The sequence below is a fragment of the Mastigoproctus giganteus genome, chromosome 13 (genome assembly GCF_048544385.1).
Source record: "Mastigoproctus giganteus isolate SK-2022 chromosome 13, ASM4854438v1, whole genome shotgun sequence".
Taxonomy (NCBI): Eukaryota; Metazoa; Arthropoda; class Arachnida; order Uropygi; family Thelyphonidae; genus Mastigoproctus; species Mastigoproctus giganteus.
The window spans coordinates 7,117,142-7,136,728 of NC_143587.1; the positions used below are offsets into that span (position 1 = coordinate 7,117,142).

A 19,587-nucleotide genomic window follows, 5' to 3' on the forward strand; every position below is an offset into this window, starting at 1 on the left:
CCTGCAGCCAGCACAGACCACAGATATTCTGTGGGACCAGGTGCAAGAGGTTTGGTGGGAAATATTGTAGGAGGCTACTCAACACATGTATGACTCAATGCCAAGATGCTTAGATCAATGTATCCACAACCATTATGAATTTACATCATACTGATCTGTCCATTGTAAGCATCATTTGAGTCATTAAATGATGTATTCACACATACATTAGTGTCTACAACTTTTATCATGATTTCCTTAACTCCACAGCTATCACTCTGAAGGAACAGAACAGGAATAAAGAGAGGATACTCTAAGTATCCTCTCTGTATTCCTGTTCCTTCAAGGTGCTACACTTTCAATGTCGCAGAGCATATAATTATTTATTGCCATCCAAATGAGATATGATTTTAATTGTTCTGAATGACATTTCAGTTCCCTTTTCTTTACAAAAAAAACTGTCATATATGAGATTAATAACAAGTAACAGCACTTAGCAGTTTTAAAACATTCACTATTTCCTTCCTGTCAGGTGATATATATAATGTTTCAAATACAGGCAACCCCCGTATAACACTGTACTTCTACAACACGATTTTGCTCTAACACAATTGATAAATTGCAGCAATCCTCTCACAACATGGTACTTAATATGGAGTTGCTCTAACGTGGTTAGAAAATTGTGGCAAACCTCACATAATAGCGTACAGTCAGTCCTCGTATAACACGTGTTTACATTACACGAATTCGATCATACACGATTTACAAATAGGGGAACGGTATCTTATATAACACAAACCGAATTCGCTTATGCACGATTCACCTTTGTGTTTACAAGAAATGACAGTCAAACGCGGAATCACCCCAACTGAACACAACACGATAGGAATGAAGAGAAGATTCTGAAAATGTATTTATGTGTTTTATATCAGTGAAGAGGAAACACATTTCACCATAATAATGTAAAAACCAACACAATTCCAGCTATCGGTATAATCGCAAATGCAATCAGATCGAGTTTACTACCAGTTTATAACAGATTCCACTAGCAGGAACGCAACTGGAATTGTTTTAATTGTTTTATGGTAGTAACCCCCAGAAATGTGCTTTAGTAAAATGTGGGGTGTTAATAGTGTATCTCTGCCTTTACAGTGTTGTTTATTCAGTTGCTACACGCGAGCAGCTTTGTTTATGTGTATCAAGCGTGCCTCCTCGTTTTGTAATTGTGCTTTATTCCCGAAAAATGAATAAAATACTTAAAAAGTGTGAAAAGGAAGCGTCTTGGTGAACGCACTGCAAATTCAGAGAGAAAAAGAAAAGCAATATCGATAAACAGAGGTGGACTGGGTCAAAAATTCTTACCCGGGAAAATTTGTAGTGGCCTCATACTAGCTTTGATGGCCAAAATCACAGCAGCCTCTGGCCCACCGGGGTTTTCTCGGTAAGGCTTATGGCCAGTCCACCTCTGTCGATAGAGAAAAAATATGAAATTGTGAAACGCTTTGAGCGAAATGAAAGACCATGTGATATTGCACGTGCTACAGACCTAAATGAGGCAACGCCGAGAATTACAAAGAATGCAGAGAAAATAAAAACAACTTTCACAACAGGAACAACTCAAAGTGTAATTAAAATCCATTAGATTAAGACACAAAGAATTGGAAGAGATGGAACGGCTGTCATCTGTTTGGATAGAAAATCAAACAAAAAACAAGTTTGCTTACGATAGAAGCAAAAGCATTAGCAATAATATATTTTATTACGTAATAGTCGTAATAAAATACGTAAGTATTTTTTTACGATTATTTATTGTGTTTGGTAATGTTTTGGTTAAAAATGTGTGTTCAATCTTGGGTGGCTGGCACCTAACCCTATTTTTCCCATAGGGCCTGTTGTTTATATTGCACGATTTTGCATTGCACGAGGGTTTCTAGGAACACAACTATCGTGCTATACAAGGACTGACTGTATTTTTGAGCTTTTGTGAGGGGCAAACCCTGCTATTATGTTGGATGTAATTTTTCAACATTTCCATAATTTTTTGTGAATCCCTGCTGTTGACTCGCTAGTCATTACACAAAAAAAATATTGGGAGATTTTTTTAGCATTAGAATTAGCATTAGTAGAGGCATTTGATGCAAGAAAGCAAGCTTATGCAGCATCAGCTGCATAAGCTTGCTTATGCAGCTCCAACTTCACCCCTCTGTTCGTTCAAAATACCTGTCCAGCTGAGCCTTAAACTTATTTAGGCTATCAACTTCCACGACAAGGGATGGAAGTCTGTTCCACCAACCAACCACTCGCTGGCTAAAGGCAAATTTCCGCACGTCTATCCTACATCTGTCTTTCCTCAATTTGAATTTATGCCCTCTCAGGTGATTATTCTGAGCGAGAGGAAGAATCCCATCAGCATTGAGCATGCTCAAACCATTCAATGCTTTATACACCTCTATCAGATCACCTCGCTGGTGCCTAGTCTCCAGACACTGCAATTTGCAAATCTTAAGCCTTTCTTCGTAAGAGCACCCCTTTGTTCCATTCACTAATCTTGTTGCCCTTCTCTGTACTCATTCCAGCAGCTCTACATCCTTCTTGAAATGAGGCCTCCAGGCCTGTATACAGTACTCTAGGTGTGGCCTGACCATTGCCTTATACAAGGGAATAATCACCTCCTTATCCCTGCTAGAAAAATTCCTATATATCATTGACAATACACCATGAGCTACTCTTGCAGCCCGTCTGCACAGCTCAGAGAACTTCATATCTGCCTGCACAACCACCCCCAGGTCCCTTTCATTCTCTACCACTGTCAGTGTAATACTACAGAGTTGATATGTTGCTCTAGGGTTGCTGTTTCCCATGTGTAGTACTTTACATTTGTCAATGTTAAACTTCATTTGCCACCTCTCAGCCCATCTGCTCAACCTTTCCAGATCCTGTTGCAGCAGCATAGTGTCAGTAGTGTCCTTGACAACCCTGCCTACCTTTGTATCGTCTGCAAACTTCGACATTAAGCTTGATATACCATCATCAATATCATTTATGAATACAGAAAACAATAATGGACCCAACATTGAGCCCTGAGGGACTCCACTAATAACATTAGTCCATGATGAACAGTGTCCATTGATTACCACTCTCTGTCTTCTCCCCCTCAGCCACCCCTTTACCCACAGCAGCAATTTGCCTCCAATGTTACACTGCTCCAATTTGTGCAGCAGTCTTCCATGTGCAACAGTATCAAAAGCCTTTCTAAGATCCAAGTATATAATATCAAAGTTATTCCCTGCATCCAGTTCCTTTGTGACTGCATCATAGTATCCAATCAAATTGGTCAGGCAAGACTTCCCCTTAACAAAACCATGCTGTGTCCGAGCTATAACTGAAGTCTTGTCTAAATGATCCTGCAGTGCTTCTTTAACTAGTGCCTCCATTAATTTTCCTGGAACAGAAGTTAAACTCACAGGTCTATAATTGCTTGTGTGAGCTTTTGATCCTCCTTTGTGAATTGGGGTCACATTTGCACATCTCCAGTCTATGGGTACCTCCCCTGAGTCCAAGGAAGCTCTCATAATTATGGCTAAGGGTTTGCTTACTTCCTTTGCTGCCTCCTTTAATATAACTGGATAGATCCCATCCACCCCAGGTGTCTTTCCTGTGTTTATCTTCAACAATTTCTCCTCCACTTTACTCTCGGTTATTACAAGATTCTCTAGCTTACTGCTAGAGTTGAATACACCTCTGGCTTTCCCCTCGCTAAATAACTCCTCATGTGTGAATGTCGATGCAAAATATTCATTTAGTTTTTCTTTGCATCCCTTGCCAAAGATTTCTCGTAATCTGCCTTCGCCTGCCTAACCTCCTTTGTAACTTGGTTACAGATCAACTTGTATCTATCATAGGCTTCTGTGTCATGTGTTAATTTGTATGTATCCCATGCATGTTTCTTCTCTGCCATATGCCTCATCAGTTCATCTGACATCCATTTAGGCCTAAACCTTGAACAATATTTCTTAGTTGGTATGTAAAGTCTAGTAGCTTCCAAGATAAGTTCTTTGAATGCTTCCCATTTTGCATTTACTGTTGGTAACATCATCAGTTGGTCCCACTGTATAGAATTTAAATACTGTCTCAGTCCATCGTAGTCGCCTTTAAGAAAGCAATAACCCTTCCCTTTACCCCTAATGGTAGTTACCTCTTTGAGTAAATCCCACTTCAGCACACTGTGATCACTGCCACCTAGTGGTTCATTTATCTGCAGATTCTTAATGCATGAAGAATCACTGCTGATAATCAAATCAAGAGTATTCCTCCCTCTAGTTGCCTCCCGAACATGCTGATGTAGAAAACAATCATCCAATAAATCCACAAAAGCCTTGCTAGTGTGTGAGTGACCAGCCCACAAATTCCAGTCAATATCTGAGAAATTAAAATCTCCCATTATAAGACTCTCTGATTTACTGGCCCACTATTTCCCTGTACAGTTTCTTATTATACTCATCAGAGTCATTAGGCCTATAGCACACTCCTACTCTCAATTTTGATCTCCCAATGCTTATGTCACACCAAACTGACTCGACACTGCACTGTCCAGCGATGTCCACTGGCTTCACTTCCTTGGATTTTATGTATTTCTTAACTAATAGCCTAACTCCTCCTCCCTTCCTATCCAGTCTATCTTTTCTGTAGACGTTGTACTCCCCAATTTCCAGTTCTGCATTCCTTATATCTGTGTGACACCAAGTCTCTGATATCCCAACAATATCTGCCTTTGATGTTTTGAGCAATACCTCAAATTCATCAAATTTATTTACTAAACTCCTTGCATTGGTGTACACGCAAGTATACATGCACCTATTTCTATTCTTAGCTACCCTAACACAACCCATGTGTTTACTTGTACCGCAATGACTCCCAGCAGTCTCTGAAATATCCTGAATCTTGTTTTTCAGGCTTCTGCTCATTCCAATAGAAGCAGTGCAAGAATCTCTTTCACCTCTGCCAGTGGCTACTGTTAATCTATTTGTCTTTGTATCCCCCCAAGCTAGCAGTTTTCCGACCCACCTAACACTGCCTCGATAGCATCAGCAAATATTCTTGCACCCTTTCTATTTAAGTGTATCCCATCCCTGTAGAAGCAATCCCTCCTGTTAACAAGTACAGTCCAGGCTGAAAAAAATTCTATCCCTTGAGCCTTGCACAATCTTTCCAGGGCCGAATTGATCGACAATTCTCTCATCATATACTCCCTCCTATCGTGTCTGGGCAGAATTGCAGACACTTTCAAATTCAACCCTATTTCATGGCTTTTTTTCAACAGTGACCTGTACTTGTTAAGCAATTCTGCCGGTCTCCTACTCTTGATATCGTTAGTGCCAACGTGTACAACTATATCACCTTTTGTGCCCTTAAAAGATGATATCTGCTCTACAACGTCATCAACCTTTGTCCCTGGCAGGCATACCCTGGTCCTGTTCCACCTATCCTTTTTACAAAGCATGTTCCCCGTTTCCCTGACAATAGAGTCACCAACAACTACTAGTTCCTTTGGGACCAGCGCATTCTGCCTTGGGGGTTGCCGCTGTGTTTCACGATGACCAAGTGCAAGCTCTGGCGTTGATGTGGGCAGCTGAGAGCTTGATGGGCCCCTCAATTTAGTTCCTTCGAGGGCATCCACCCTGTCCTTCAAGCTCTCATATAGGCCCATAAGAACGCTGAGTTGTTTCCTGATTTCGATACACTCCTTGCATCGTGCACACACAAAGACATCCCCCATGGCAATATCATGTCCCGTACCTGAATGCTCCACAAACATCATGCAAGCTGTGCATTTTAGAAGGCTGTGACTCAGAAGGCAACTGCCCCCCTCAGTTCTCCTCTGAGCCACAGCACTTCCATTAGCTTGAGCCTTTTGTTTTGCTGCTCTGGTCTGAGTCATGATTACTTTTAATTTAAATAAAATTTCAATTTCAGTTTATAACCCTAACTTATCTCCAAACACAGCTATAACGGGATATATATTTTTAGCATCAAGTATTAATCAATCAGTCAAGTATTAATTATCTCCGAGTTCCCTTTATATAACTTCCGTATCAGTTATGTATTAATTAATTATGTTACGTTTGTAATCTAAGTCGGTATATGTATTTAGTTAAAATTGCGATTTAAATGCCAACGAAGTTGAACAAGTTTAATAGATTTTACCGATCGCTGAAAATATTATAACGTATACTATACTAATGCTATCTAGGTTCGATATATAACGATCGTATGACAAAGACAAAGGCGGAAGTTACGAACGGTAATCTATGGACACTTAATACTTAATTAACTTTCAAATCTCGCTGTCCCAATTCAGAATAAACCAACGATCCTTACTAGGTCTATGAGCTACTTACAAAAAATAATTTGATGTAAAAGATATTCAATAAGCGGCTAAAATTGGATAAAAAAAAAACTTCTCGTTCAGCGGAGTTGTAACTTGTAACACGTGGATTTGATACCCTTACCAATACTTTTATGCAATTACAAGGCCGAGTAAAGAATAAATACACCATGTTAGGTTCAGTGCTAATGAACTAGTGCTTGTTTAAGACCATAAAAAATTGTGACTTTTAAGATTTTTGTATGGTTATTTTGATTTTATTTGATCGTTTATAAATTTTTCCAGGTATGTATTACTAAACTTTGTTCTTAAGAATCATATTGGAATAATTTCTTTGTCACAAATTAAATTCCAGCCCTGAATAATACCTAAGGAAAGTAAAAAAGCATCGCTCAAAAGAAACTTTATTTCTCTAGAATCAAAGATACAAATCTTGGATCTTCTTAAAAAAGGGGAAGGTATCATACGAAGCAGATTTGGTGGAAATGACATTACAAATAAACCAAATCAATTCAGAGGATGACAGCACAGATAAATTCTGAAGTTCCAAATTTTACACTAAAAAGCATACGGGAAGGCATAAACAGTCGAGAGTTAGAATCTTATTTTTTGAATGCAGATCCTTCAACTGAAAGGACCACAAAGTTCAAGAGGGAGCTTAAAAAAATGCTTAGCTCCATACAATGAAATTTACAAAGACTATCAAGCAAAAGTGAACAAACCCTGATTACTGATTTTTTTAAAGAGAGCAAAAGATACACAAAATCTAGATGCTGCAGAAGAAAGTTCAAAAGGTGAGGATATTCTGCAATAGAGAAAACATTCTCATTTGATTGTGCTTAGCAGTGATGAAGAGAAAGAAAATTAAATGAACATACATTATTTGACATATATGTATCACAGTTTGCAAGACTATTTTTTAATAAAATTAAGTTTCCAATAGTTTTAAAAAAAATGGTGTACTGTTATTAGCTTTTTGAATCTAACCCCCCCCCCACACTTTTTGTACTGGTTCTTAGTCCAGTATAACATGGTTTCGCACTACACGAGATTTTATAGGAACCTAACTACCATGTTATACGAGGGTTACCTGTAATATTTATTAGTATATTCACATGGAATTTACTAATGATTATTAAATCAAATAATCAAAATATCGAAAACTCTACCTTTTGTGAGTTCTACAGGAAAAACATCCATTTTTTCAATCCTTTTTTCAAGTTCATATTCAGCTGAAGCAGACATTGGATCAACTTCATCATTTCGACGATCATAATCTTCTACTGAATAAGTACTAAATACCTGTTTTTAAAAAAAAAAAAAAAAAAAAAATTATGCACAATAATATAAGATAAAAGAAAATACCAGACTGACAAAGCCACATTTCAAATAGTTTATACTTACTTTTATTGGTTGGGTACTAAACTTGATTTTTGTCTTTTTATGTGGGGGGACAGAAGAAAAGAATGGAACTTCATCTTCACTTTCATCCTCCAGCCCAGATATTTCATTATAATAATGGCCATCTGAAAGGATGTGGTACTCCACACCTTCATATACTACACTAGTTCCAGAAGGAAATGAAACATCACAAAATGCCTCTCCAGACCCTTCATCTTCCTCGTACACTGAAGAAGGAACAGATACTGAACTAGAAGACAAATCACTACTAGACATAACTCTTTGTCTGGACAGTAATAATTCTACTTCTTGTGCTTCCTCATCACTTAGCAATGGCTGGCGAGAACTGGTTCAAAAAATAACAAAAGGCATAAAGTTAACTATGACTTAAAAACATGTGTGCACACATACAAGGTGGACACAAAATATTCCTATTTAGAACTGTCTGGAGCACCATCCTAATATAGGAAAGGAAAACAAAACAAGTAGGTCTATGTTAAGAAGGTAGAAAAAAATTTAATGAAAAACAAAATTACAAAAATCATTGCCAGGTGATTTTTGTAATTTTGACAGAGACATGCTAATCTCACTTGTCACAATTTGCAGTACAAACAGCCACATTCTATTACCAGCAGTAAGAGAACATTTTCACTATATCACCTGATATTTTCACATAATAGCATTATCAGCAATACACATGTAACATGACTATTGATGAGCATGTTAACATTTTTTTATTCTGAATTGCTATACTAGCCAATTCTGTATGCACAAGTGGAAACTTGTGCATACAGAATAGGGGTATATACCAGGTGGTTATAAATTAAGTTTCCCTATTTAGGAGACCCTAGTGTCAAAACGGTTAGAGTTAGCACTGTGAAAATCGGTGGGTATACCATTTAGGGTATGGGGAAGCAATTTGTAGAAGAAAAAAATTAGTACAAATTTCCGTCACCAGTGGGAAAACGGTGCTGCACATATGTAAAAGTTGTCATTTACTTCAAGACACGCTGCTTATGCAAAAGACATCCTGTTAGATAAAAGCAGAAAGGCCAACACCACCGTCAATAATCACTGTCGCTTTTACAAAAAAATGGACATGCTCTTTTAGTAAAACTGTTCTACCAGAATAATAGTAATGCAAATGCAGCACTACACGAATATCGGAAACTTAAAGATTTGCGTACAGGACCTTGGACGTCGAAAACTAATAAAGAAATTTGAAGCAACTGGAGAGTTAGGTGTAATTCCAGGCAAGGGATGACCACATATATCGGAATGGAGATAGTGGATGAAGTGGTGGTTGCAATGGCCTCCAGGTCAGAATGCAAAACACTACCAGTCAGCAGTGCCAGAGGTGTGTCAAGAGACTTGAACCTTCCTTGGTCTACTGTGCGTAAAGTGCTTCAAATAATTTTACGCTGGTTCCCATACACGATTCACATAGTGCAAGAACTAAAGTCTTGTGATCAGCAACAAAGAACAGACTTTGCTCTATGATTTCTGGCTCGTATGGAACTTGATGATACATGAGTTCAAATAATCTGATAAAGCACATTTCACTCTTCATGGGCTGTAAATGCACAAAACTGCCAAATATTCTCATCCATATGTGTGCAGGGAAGACCACTATAAAGTCCATATGTTACAGTATAGTGTGGATTCACAGCAGAGTTTATAATCGGACCATTTTTTTTTTTTTTTTTGAAGTCTACACTTCATGCCCCCCCCCCATAAGGTGTACAGTGACTAGTGAACAGTACTGTGCTCTTCTAAGAGATCACATTATTCCCGCTCTGCAAGAAAGGCAATGCTTGGAGACCATAGTGTTCATGCAAGATGATGCCCCTCCCCATCTTGGTCGATAAGTGAAGGAACTGCTCCGTTCAACATTCGGAAATGATCACATCATTTCTAGAGACTTTCCGCAGTTCTGGCCAGCCTGATCACCACATCTCAATCCCTGTGATTTCCGGCTATGGGGATACCTGAAAGACAGAGTTTACTGTGGTGGCATACAGACACTTGTCGATTTGAAAGTAAGCATTAAACAGCATGTAGCCAACATCCCCAATGAGATGCTATGCAAAACTGTGTCACACGCAGTCCTTCGAATGCAGTTTTCAGAATGTGATCTGAAGTGAAGGAAAGCACATAGAACAATATCTGTAGATTTCTAAGTTCTGATATTAAAATCGAATCCTAAGTTAAGTATTCCATCTCATGTTAACAGTGCCAATTTCTCCCCTGGTGGCAGAAATTTGAACTTTTTTTTTTTTTTTCTTCTACAAATCACTTCCCCATAACCTAATGACATAGAGACCCTAGTGTCAAAATGGAGACCCATTTTGACACTAGGGTCTCCTGAATAGGGAAACTTATTTTATAATTACCCAGTAAATTGTTTACAGAGAAAATTTTTTCCTAGTGATGATTTCTGGAACTAATTTTGTTTTTTTTTTTTATGTAATTCTCTTCTGCATCCCTCAAAGAACATACCTGCCAAATTTCACTGCATTTCTTCCATTAGATCATATTCCAGACAGCTCAATATAGGGATACTTTAAGTTGGGCACATAATATATCAGTTTCACATGCATTTCAGTCTTTTATGTTAACCAAAGTTTGAAATATTTAATCCTATAATAAATTAGAATGCTTTCTGGAACTAAATACAGTGTGACTGACGGTGATTATCGAAAAAAAGTGAACCTATCCAATAATCAATTTGTTTGGAAAAAACCTGGCTCTTTTCTTTTTATGTTGAAACTGCTGATTTACTTTTACTTTTTCTACATATTCTTTTTTTTTTCTTCATACATTTTAAATGTGTGTCATTAACACCTTTTATAATATTTCATAATCAACATAATGTTGATTTGTTATTTACGGTGTATGGTCATATATTTTTTTTTTTTTTTTATGTGTAAACCACAAACACGAGAGGTATTAGAACCTATAGTACTTAGTACCGTGCTTGGGTTGGAGGTTGAGAAGATGAAAGAAGATATTTGTTGACACTGGACTTGAATTTCTGTAGACTGTAATTTTCAGGAAATACGTATGAAGGAAGGTTGTTCCAGAAAACGGCAGTTGAACGAATAAACGAGGAAGATGAGAAGTTGGTTCTATGAGTTTGGAGTTGGACAGTAAATGGATGTTGGCTGGTGGCGGCACGTGTTCGGACAGTTTTGAAAGAGAGGGTGGGAATTATAGGAGCCAATTCAGAAGAACAGTGCCCATGGAAGTATCTCAATCCCCATATCCCCATAGCCATATCCCCAAAAGGTAGAAGAGCTATCCCCATAGTAGAAGAGGCATGTAACAGAAACAGTACGTTTATGAGACAGCGAGTGGAGAGTCTCTGTTAGAGATGAATCATTAATTAACCTAACTGCCCTCTTCTGAATGGAATCACGAAGACTGAGAGAGGTTTTGGGGGCACCGCCCCAGATGTGGGAACAATATTCCATGGCAGGGCGGATTTGCGATTTATACAGAGTGAGCAGCTGTTTGGAAGAAAAGTAACGCCGAGAGCGAAAGAGAAAACCATGTTTTTTAGATGCAGAGGAAGCAATATTTGTAATGTGCTTGTGCCAAGAGAGATTAGAAGTCAGGGTAATCCCCAAAAGAGATATATCATTTTCCCTAGAAATCGGAGTATCACTAAAGATAAGCATAGGAGCAGAAGAATCCTTTTTGCGAGATATAAGACAAGACTGAGTTTTAGAAGGGTTGAAATCAACTGTTGTCTTTACCCCACTGGAAAATTATCTGAAGATCAGCATTTAAGGAATTGGTAGCAGATTTTCGAGAAGTTGAAGCTGATTCAGCAGGACAAGGTTTCTCAAAATGGAAAGTGGAATGCAATGTGCTATCATCGGCAAAACTATGGATAGTGACATGATTGTGTGCAGCCTCCGCCCCGGAAGCTGCACACAACGCGTCTGATAATTTCTTAGTATTCTAGTTATATGATTGGTTAGACCCGGATAGTAGGGAATATATGCAATGGATACTTGTGTAAAAGATTCGCCTCTCCTCTGATTTCCTTTAATATATTTTTCTATAATCCTCTGGGGGTAGCCACATTTTGTAAGATCCGTCGTGACGCGTTCATACTCTACCTTCCTATCCTCGGAGGTACTAGAGTGTGATTTTGCCCTGTCAACTAATGTTCTAACCACACTGTTCCTATGATGGTTGGCCTGAGCTGAATTGTAGTGCGAATATTGACCTCTACACATCGATTTCCTATTTCCTAACCGATCATATAACTAGAATACTAAGAAATTATCAGACGCGTTGTGTGCAGCTTCCGCGGCGGAGGCTGCACACAATCGTGTCACAAGTAAAGGACCCCATTCAAAAAGAGAATGCAAGTGGGGTCATATACAGTATTAGATGCCCAGATTGTGGGGAGTGTTATGTAGGGGAAACAAAACGCCGTCTCAAAGACCGTCTTGGGGAGCACACTAAGGCAATAAGAAGTGCGGACTATGGTAAGTCCGCCGTGGCCGAGCATTTTTGGGAGAAGCAGCACCACATCTCCCCGGACGAGGCTATCATCACCGATCGGGCGAATAAGTTCTGGGACCGCAAATAGCTTGAGAGTTTGCGGATCTGTTCCACAGTGAACATTAATAGAGATAGAGGAATGCGGATCCATCCCCTCTTTGAGGCTACTATCCTCAGAAGGGATGAACGGTTCCACATGACCCACTCTCAAGCCACTTCCGATTCCATAACACAAGAGAACGGAACACGTGGGAATGAAACACGTGATGAGTACCGTGAACCTGCTGGTATTTAAAGACGCACCGCAGAACAAAGAAAATACCGCTGAAGAAGAAGGCAGGAGCCTTCAAAAGCTATGGTTTTATCGCTTTTAATTTAGTATATTTTAATGTATTCTATTGTTCTTAACCCAGTATATTTTAATGTATATTTCATATATTTTAGTTGTAAAGTTAAATATAATTTATTGTAAATACAGACAAATATAATTTATTATAAATACATAGTTATCAAGATTCCCGTTTTCGTTTTCTTTGTGTTTTATTTCTACATAAGGTTGGTGAAAAACATTTAAAACTACAATATGAACATACCCAACCTCAGAGGCCTGTTTGAAGAATTGTTTAGAAGACCTTTATGCAAAACACGATAGAAAGCCTTTGAGATGTCAAGAGCAACTACTTGTGTTTCACCGAACCTTTCCATTGAATTAGTCCATAAATGGGTAACATAAGCCAGAACATCCCCAGTAGATCGACACCGACGGAATCCATACTGGCGATCATTGATTAGACGGAAGGTTTCTAGGTAGTTTAAGAGTTGGCGGTTAATTGATTTCTCCATTACTTTAGAAAGAGTAGAAGTAATTGCAATGGGACGATAATTGGATGGGAGGGATTTGTCACCCTTTTTAGGAATTGGCTGGATATGAGCAAATTTCCAAGCAGAAGGAAAAACACCTTTGGAAAAGGAAAGTGAGAAAAGGTGGCAAAGAATAGGAGTAAGTTCAGGAGCACAGGTTTTGAGAACAAATGGAGAAATACCATCGGGATCTGGAGTTTTCTTAGCATCAAGATTCTTCAAAATCCTTCTGACATCCTTTTGATGGAAGACCACAGGGGGCATTGAATGGAGCGTGTTGGGAATGGTGGGAGGTGTTTTACCAAGATCATTAATACATGAAGATCATTAATACTGAGGTTGAGATTGGAAGAAAAATGGGCTGATGTGACAACAGAACTATCTGGTTTGGACAGAGGTGGGAGCAGAGATGGGCAAAAGTTGCGGCCAATAGCTTTGGCAAGAGACCAGAATGCTCGGCTACCATTAGGGCAAGAAGCAAGTTTTCTACTCTTAGCCTGTTCAAACTCTAGTTTGGACTGATTAATAACTGCTTTACAATTGTTGCGAGCTTTGGTGTATGCAGAAAATGAAACTGAAGAATTAGAAACGAGTCAATTATGATATGCAACATTCTTCTCTTGAACAGCCTTAGCACATCTATTGGAAAAACAAGGTTTAGATAGAGGACGAGATTTTAAAGTGGAGTGTGGGATAAAGGATTCTATTCCTGCAAGAATAATTTCACTGACATGATTTGAGCAAATGTTGACATCAGAAGTTTTGAAACAGTAATCCGACTAAGGAAAAGAAGAAAAGAAGTCTCGCAGGTCATCCCATTTTGCATTCTTGTAATGCCAAACAACACGAGGTTGGGAATAGCCATGAGATAAAGGTTCCATTGGAGAAAAGACAATCACCAAGTTGTGATCTGAAGTACCTAAAGGACCTCTCACTTCGACTGTGTACTTAGAAGGGTTGTTTGTGAGAAAAAGATCAAGCGTACTGAGCTGTATGATTAGGATTGTCCAGTATTCTTGTAGGTAAATGAACAATCTGTGCCAGGTCATTAGTAATTGCAAAAGCCTCAGCATCTCGACCAGCTGGGTCAGTGTGACTAGAAAACGGAAGCCAGCTGGAGTTGTGAACATTAAAATCACCAAGTAAAATTACCTCACTGTTAGGAAAGTTGGACTGGAGAAAGTCAAGTTGTAAAGAGAGGAAGTCAAAGAGCTCCAAGTGATTAGTGGAGTTGGGAGAACGGTAGAGACAACAGATGAATTTGACACAATGAGGTAGAGAGATTTTAAGCCACAGAAGATCAAAGGGAGGAGATTCCAAATTGCCAAGTCTCTGACAGGGAATATCAGAATGGACATATGCACAAGTACCACCTTTGAGGCGAAAGGAATCATACAGCGAATAATTTGGGCATCTGAGATGAGCAGTAGTTGAATCAAACGATAACTGAGATTCTGTCGGAAAAAGTACATGGGGTTTGGCAGACTGCAAGTGGAAATGGACATCGTTGAGATTAGAATTGAGACCACATATATTTGTGAAATGAATTAGGAAGTGCTTGGGAAGTTTAGATCTTTTCACAGATAAGCTTGCTCTATTAGTTTGACAATTCATGGTGTATTCAATAGTAAGAAAAAGTGAGTGGGACATGCTGTATGAAGTATGAAATTTTTGTATATATGGTGTACACATGGTAAGAATATACCCAGATCCTTGACATAACGTGGCCTCGACAATGCTCCCCGCATACACACTACTTGGACTCCCTCCAGTTACCTCTACTCTGGCAGAGTAGAGGTAACAAGATTATACGCTGGCTGATCCAGAAGCCTTCTAAAGAATTACCAATAGGTCCGGTCCGGTGTACTAACTAGCGGCCGGCCTGCGAACACCGTTTTAGAGCTGTATCCTCGAAATGTAAGGAATATTGGATCTCGCCACGATGTTCATCATAACCTCAAAAGTTATCAATCATACTGCATGGTGGAAGAGATAGGGAAGGGTTGACCGGAACTTAGCTCTAGAGACTAAACACGGGTTTCACCACTTCAAGTAAGCAAAGTGGTGGTATTGCACCGGTTGATGAGAGTCATCTACCACCTAGTACTGCCTGGTAACATAGAGGGGCGGCATTGCTCCATGTGGTGTTGGTGCCACACCACATGGAGGAATGCCGTTTATATTTCATAGATATTTTTGTAACACAGTGGAAAAAACAATGAAAAATTGTGTATTTGGCCATAAGTGTAAATAATATGCTAAATCACAGAAGTCTCTCTCTAACATATTCAGAAAAAAAAAAAAAAAAGGAAATTGATATATTCAATAACAAATAACAATACTGAATACGGTAGTTTCACGACTTTCACATAAAAAGACGAGAAATAGCTGGCAAACAAGTTCCAATACAAAAATTACAAATCAACAGCAGAATGTAAACAGGGATTATTAGCATTAGAACAGGCATATGATGCAAGAAAACAAGCTTATGCAGCATCAGCCAAAAAAAAATCCTTCCATTTCACTCCTCCATTCGTTCCAAATGCCTGTCCAGCTGACCCTTAAATTTATTTAGGCTATCAACTTCCACAACAAAAGATGAAAGTCTGTTCCACCAATCAACCACCTGCTGGCTAAAGGCAAATTTCAGCACACCTATTCTACAACTGTCTTTCCTCAATTTGAATCTATGCCCTCTCAGGTTCTTAATCTGAACAAAAGGACGAATCCCATCAGCATTCAGCTTGCTCAACCCATTCAAGGCCTTATACACCTCAATAGATCACCTCACAGGTGCCTACTCTCTCCAGGTTCTACAATTTTCAAAACTTAAGCCTCTCTTGGTAAGAGCATCCCTTTGTTCGCCTCACCAATCTTGTTGCCCTACTTTGTACTCGTTCTAGCAACTCTACATCCTTCCTAAAATGAGGCCTCCAGACCTGTACACAGTACTCTAGGTGTGGCCTGACCATTGCCTTGTACAATGGGATAATCACCGCCATGTCCCTGTTAGCAAAATTCCTATATATCATTGACACTCCATGACCTGCCCTAGCAGCCTGTCTACACTGCTCAGCGAATTTCATATTTGACTGTACAATTACCTCCAGGTCTTTTTCACTTTCTACTTCCCTGAGTGTAGTACCACACAGTTGGTACGTTTCTCTTGGGTTATTGCTACCCATATGCCACTTCTCAGCACATTTGCCCAACTTATCTAGATCCAGTTGGAGTAGAATACTGTCTTTATTGTCGTTGTTAACAACAGTAAAGACAGTATGCTACTCTAGTTCTGCCTTATATTTATTTAAGCTGTAGATTTCTACGACAGATGAAAGTTTGTCCCAGCATTCAACAACCCGCTAGCTAAAGGCAAATTTCCGCATATCTATTGTACAACTGTCTTTCCTCAATTTGAATTTGTTCCCTCAGGCAATTAATCTGGGCAAGAGGAAGAATCCCATCAGCATTGAGCTTGCTCAAACCATTCAAGGCCTTATACACCTCAATCAGATCCCCTCAAAGGTGCCTAGTCTCCAGACACTGCAAATTGCAGAACTTAAGCCTTTCTTCACAAGAGCAACCCTTTGTTCCATTCACCAATCTCGTTGCTCTTCTCTGTATGCGTTCCAGCAGCTCTATATAAGTTGCTGGAACGTTCCTAAAATGAGGCCTTCAGACCTGTATATGGTACAGGGAAAAGGACACCTCCTGTACAAGGAGGTATCCTTATCCCTGCTAGAAAAATTCCTGTATATCATAGAGAATTACAAAAATAGTCATGTAAACTGTCTTCAAGAGAATGAAATCATTTCATATTTATACTCCTAAATGAAAGCAAACTGAGCCACCTTCTCATTTGTTGTAGAATAAATTTTATTTATTGTTACAATATTAACTTATATAGAATAAACTGACGTACCGTAAACTTCTGTTATTGTGCTTTCTATTAGACTAGCCATAAGTTTTTCATACTTCATTAATATTTTCACAGATATGTTTTAGCCACCGATTTTTCATATCATTTGTTTTTTGTGTATATATATATATATATATATATAATTTTTTTTTTATTATTATTATTTTTTTTTGCAGTGTTTATGAATAAATCATTTAAAAATTGAAAACCTACAGATTAATGCTATGCTTATTGTTTTGGCATCTCCAGCCTTTTTTTTTCTTACATAATATTAAAATGAATGAAAATTCTTAAAAATTTTTATTAAATTAAACTAAATATATCTTGACTACTACAAGTCTTTTATTATTATTATATTAATATAACATAATAAATGTAGTATTAACATAAGCTGTCATTAATAAAACCAATTGATGCCATTCTATTACACACATGCGCACGCACGCACGCACACACACACACACGTGTGTGTATTGCATTTAAGTGCTCTCAGTACGTGCGTGTGTGTGTGTGCGCACGCACACACACACACACGCGCACGCATACTGAGAGCACTTAAATGCAATGATAAATGGCTACACATTGAATTGTAAAAAAGCAATTTTTCTGCCTTGAAAGTTTCGCCTGCCCTGGAAATCACTTCTATAAAGTAAACAAACTGTACCATGTATGATTACTAGAATTTAGTCCCTATCATTCCCTTTCCTAAAATCGAAAATCAAGAAGAAGGAGGGTTATCATATATAAGCAGCAGGTAGTTGGCTGGTGGAACAGACTTCCATCCTTTGTTGTGGAAGTTGATAGCCTAAATAAATTTAAGGCTGAGCTGGACAGGTGTTTAGAATGAACGGAGGGGTGAAATGGGAGTGTTCTTTTTTTTTTTTAACTGATGCTACATAAGCTTGCTTTCTTACATCATATGCCTCTACTAATGCTAATGCTATCACCATATCATGCCAAATATCCTTTGCAATGGTATCTATCCCATTGTTCTTGGACTAGGAACAATAAAAAAAAATGTAAACAGAATGGGTATAGAAAATGTCTTTGGGAACATCCACTGCAGTATGCTGCCTGCAACATATGTAAATGAAAAGAGGCAACGGTGAGATTAGATATGAAATCAAATATATTTGATCTCACAAAGAGGGATCTAAGGGTAACACGAGTAATTCAAGACCAGTTAGTTTAACTTCTGTTCCGAGTAAAATAACGGAGTCACTGGTAAAGATGCATTGCAGGAAATCTAGACAAGACTGCAGTTATAGTTCACATGCAACATGGGTTTGTTAAGGGGAAGTCTTGTATGACAAATTTGATTGGATACTATGATGTGGTCACAAAGGAACTGGATGCAAAAAATAATTTTGATAGCATATGCTAGGATTTTAGGAATGCTCTGGATACTGTTCCACATAGAAGAATTCTATATAAATTGGAGCAGTATCGCATTAAGGGCAAGTTGCTACTATAGATAAAGGGATATTTGAGTGAGAAAAGACAGAGAGTGGTAATAAATGAACACTGCTCTTCATGACTAATGGCATTAGTGGAGTCCCCCCAGGGTTCGGTGTTGGGGCCCTGGTTGTTTTCTGTCTTTATCAATGATACTGATGAAGGTGAATATACCTTCATCAGTATCAAGGTATATCAGGGATAATGTCCAAGTTTGCAGATGATATGAAGACTTGGTGTAATGACAGTATACTACTACAACAGAATCTAGAAAAGTTGAGCAGATAGGCTGAGAGGTGGCAACTGAAGTTTAACATTGACAAATGTAAAGTACTGCATATGGGGAGCAGTAACCCCAGAGTTAAGTGTGTGTAGTACCACAGTGTGGTACTACACACACTTAACTCTGGGGTTACTCTGGGAAAAACAGTTTTCTGTGCAGTGCAGACAGGCTGCAAGAGTAGCTCATGGTGTCTTGTCAATGATATACAGGAATTTTGCTAGCAGGAATAAGGAGGTGATTATCACCTTGTATAAGGCAATGGTCAGGCCACACCTCAAGTGCTGCATACAGGTCTGGAGGCCTCATTTTAGGAAGGATGTAGAGCTGCTGGAACAAGTACAGAGAAGGGCAATGAGATTGGTGAGGGAAACAAAGGGGTGCTCTTATCAAGAAAGGCTTAAATTCTGCAAACTGCAGCGTCTGGTAACTAGACACCTGTGAGGTTTTTTTTTTTTTTTTTTTTTTTTTCCGGTAGTTGTTGGCACATAGGCTTCTGTGGCCATAATGCACCTCCCAAGATTTTTTTGCAGTACTTTGATCCAAGCCCAAGGCGGGAATCAAACCCACAACCTTTGGGTTGCCAACACCTGTGAGGTGATCTAATCGAAGTCTATAAGACCTTGAATGGTTTGAGCAAGTTCAATGTTGATGGGATTCTTCCTCTTGCTCAGATTACTCACCTGAGGGGACATAAATTCGAATTGAGGAAAGACAATTGTAGAATAGACATGTGAAAATTTGCCTTCAGCCAGCGGGCAATTGATAGTTGGAACAAACAACAAACTT

The 19,587-nt window shown here is 38.7% G+C and overlaps 1 protein-coding gene across 1 annotated transcript in view; it reads right to left on the reverse strand.

Annotated features, from left to right (window-relative positions):
* LOC150075742 (uncharacterized) overlaps nucleotides 1–19,587 on the reverse strand; it is a 292,105-nt gene that overhangs the window by 223,299 nt on the left and 49,219 nt on the right. The window contains exons 6-7 of the mRNA XM_090387865.1: nucleotides 7,769–8,111; nucleotides 7,534–7,666 (exon numbers count right to left, since the gene is read on the reverse strand). Of these exons, the coding sequence (XP_090243991.1) occupies nucleotides 7,534–7,666; nucleotides 7,769–8,111 (476 nt within the window). The remainder of the gene's footprint in view (nucleotides 1–7,533; nucleotides 7,667–7,768; nucleotides 8,112–19,587) is intronic.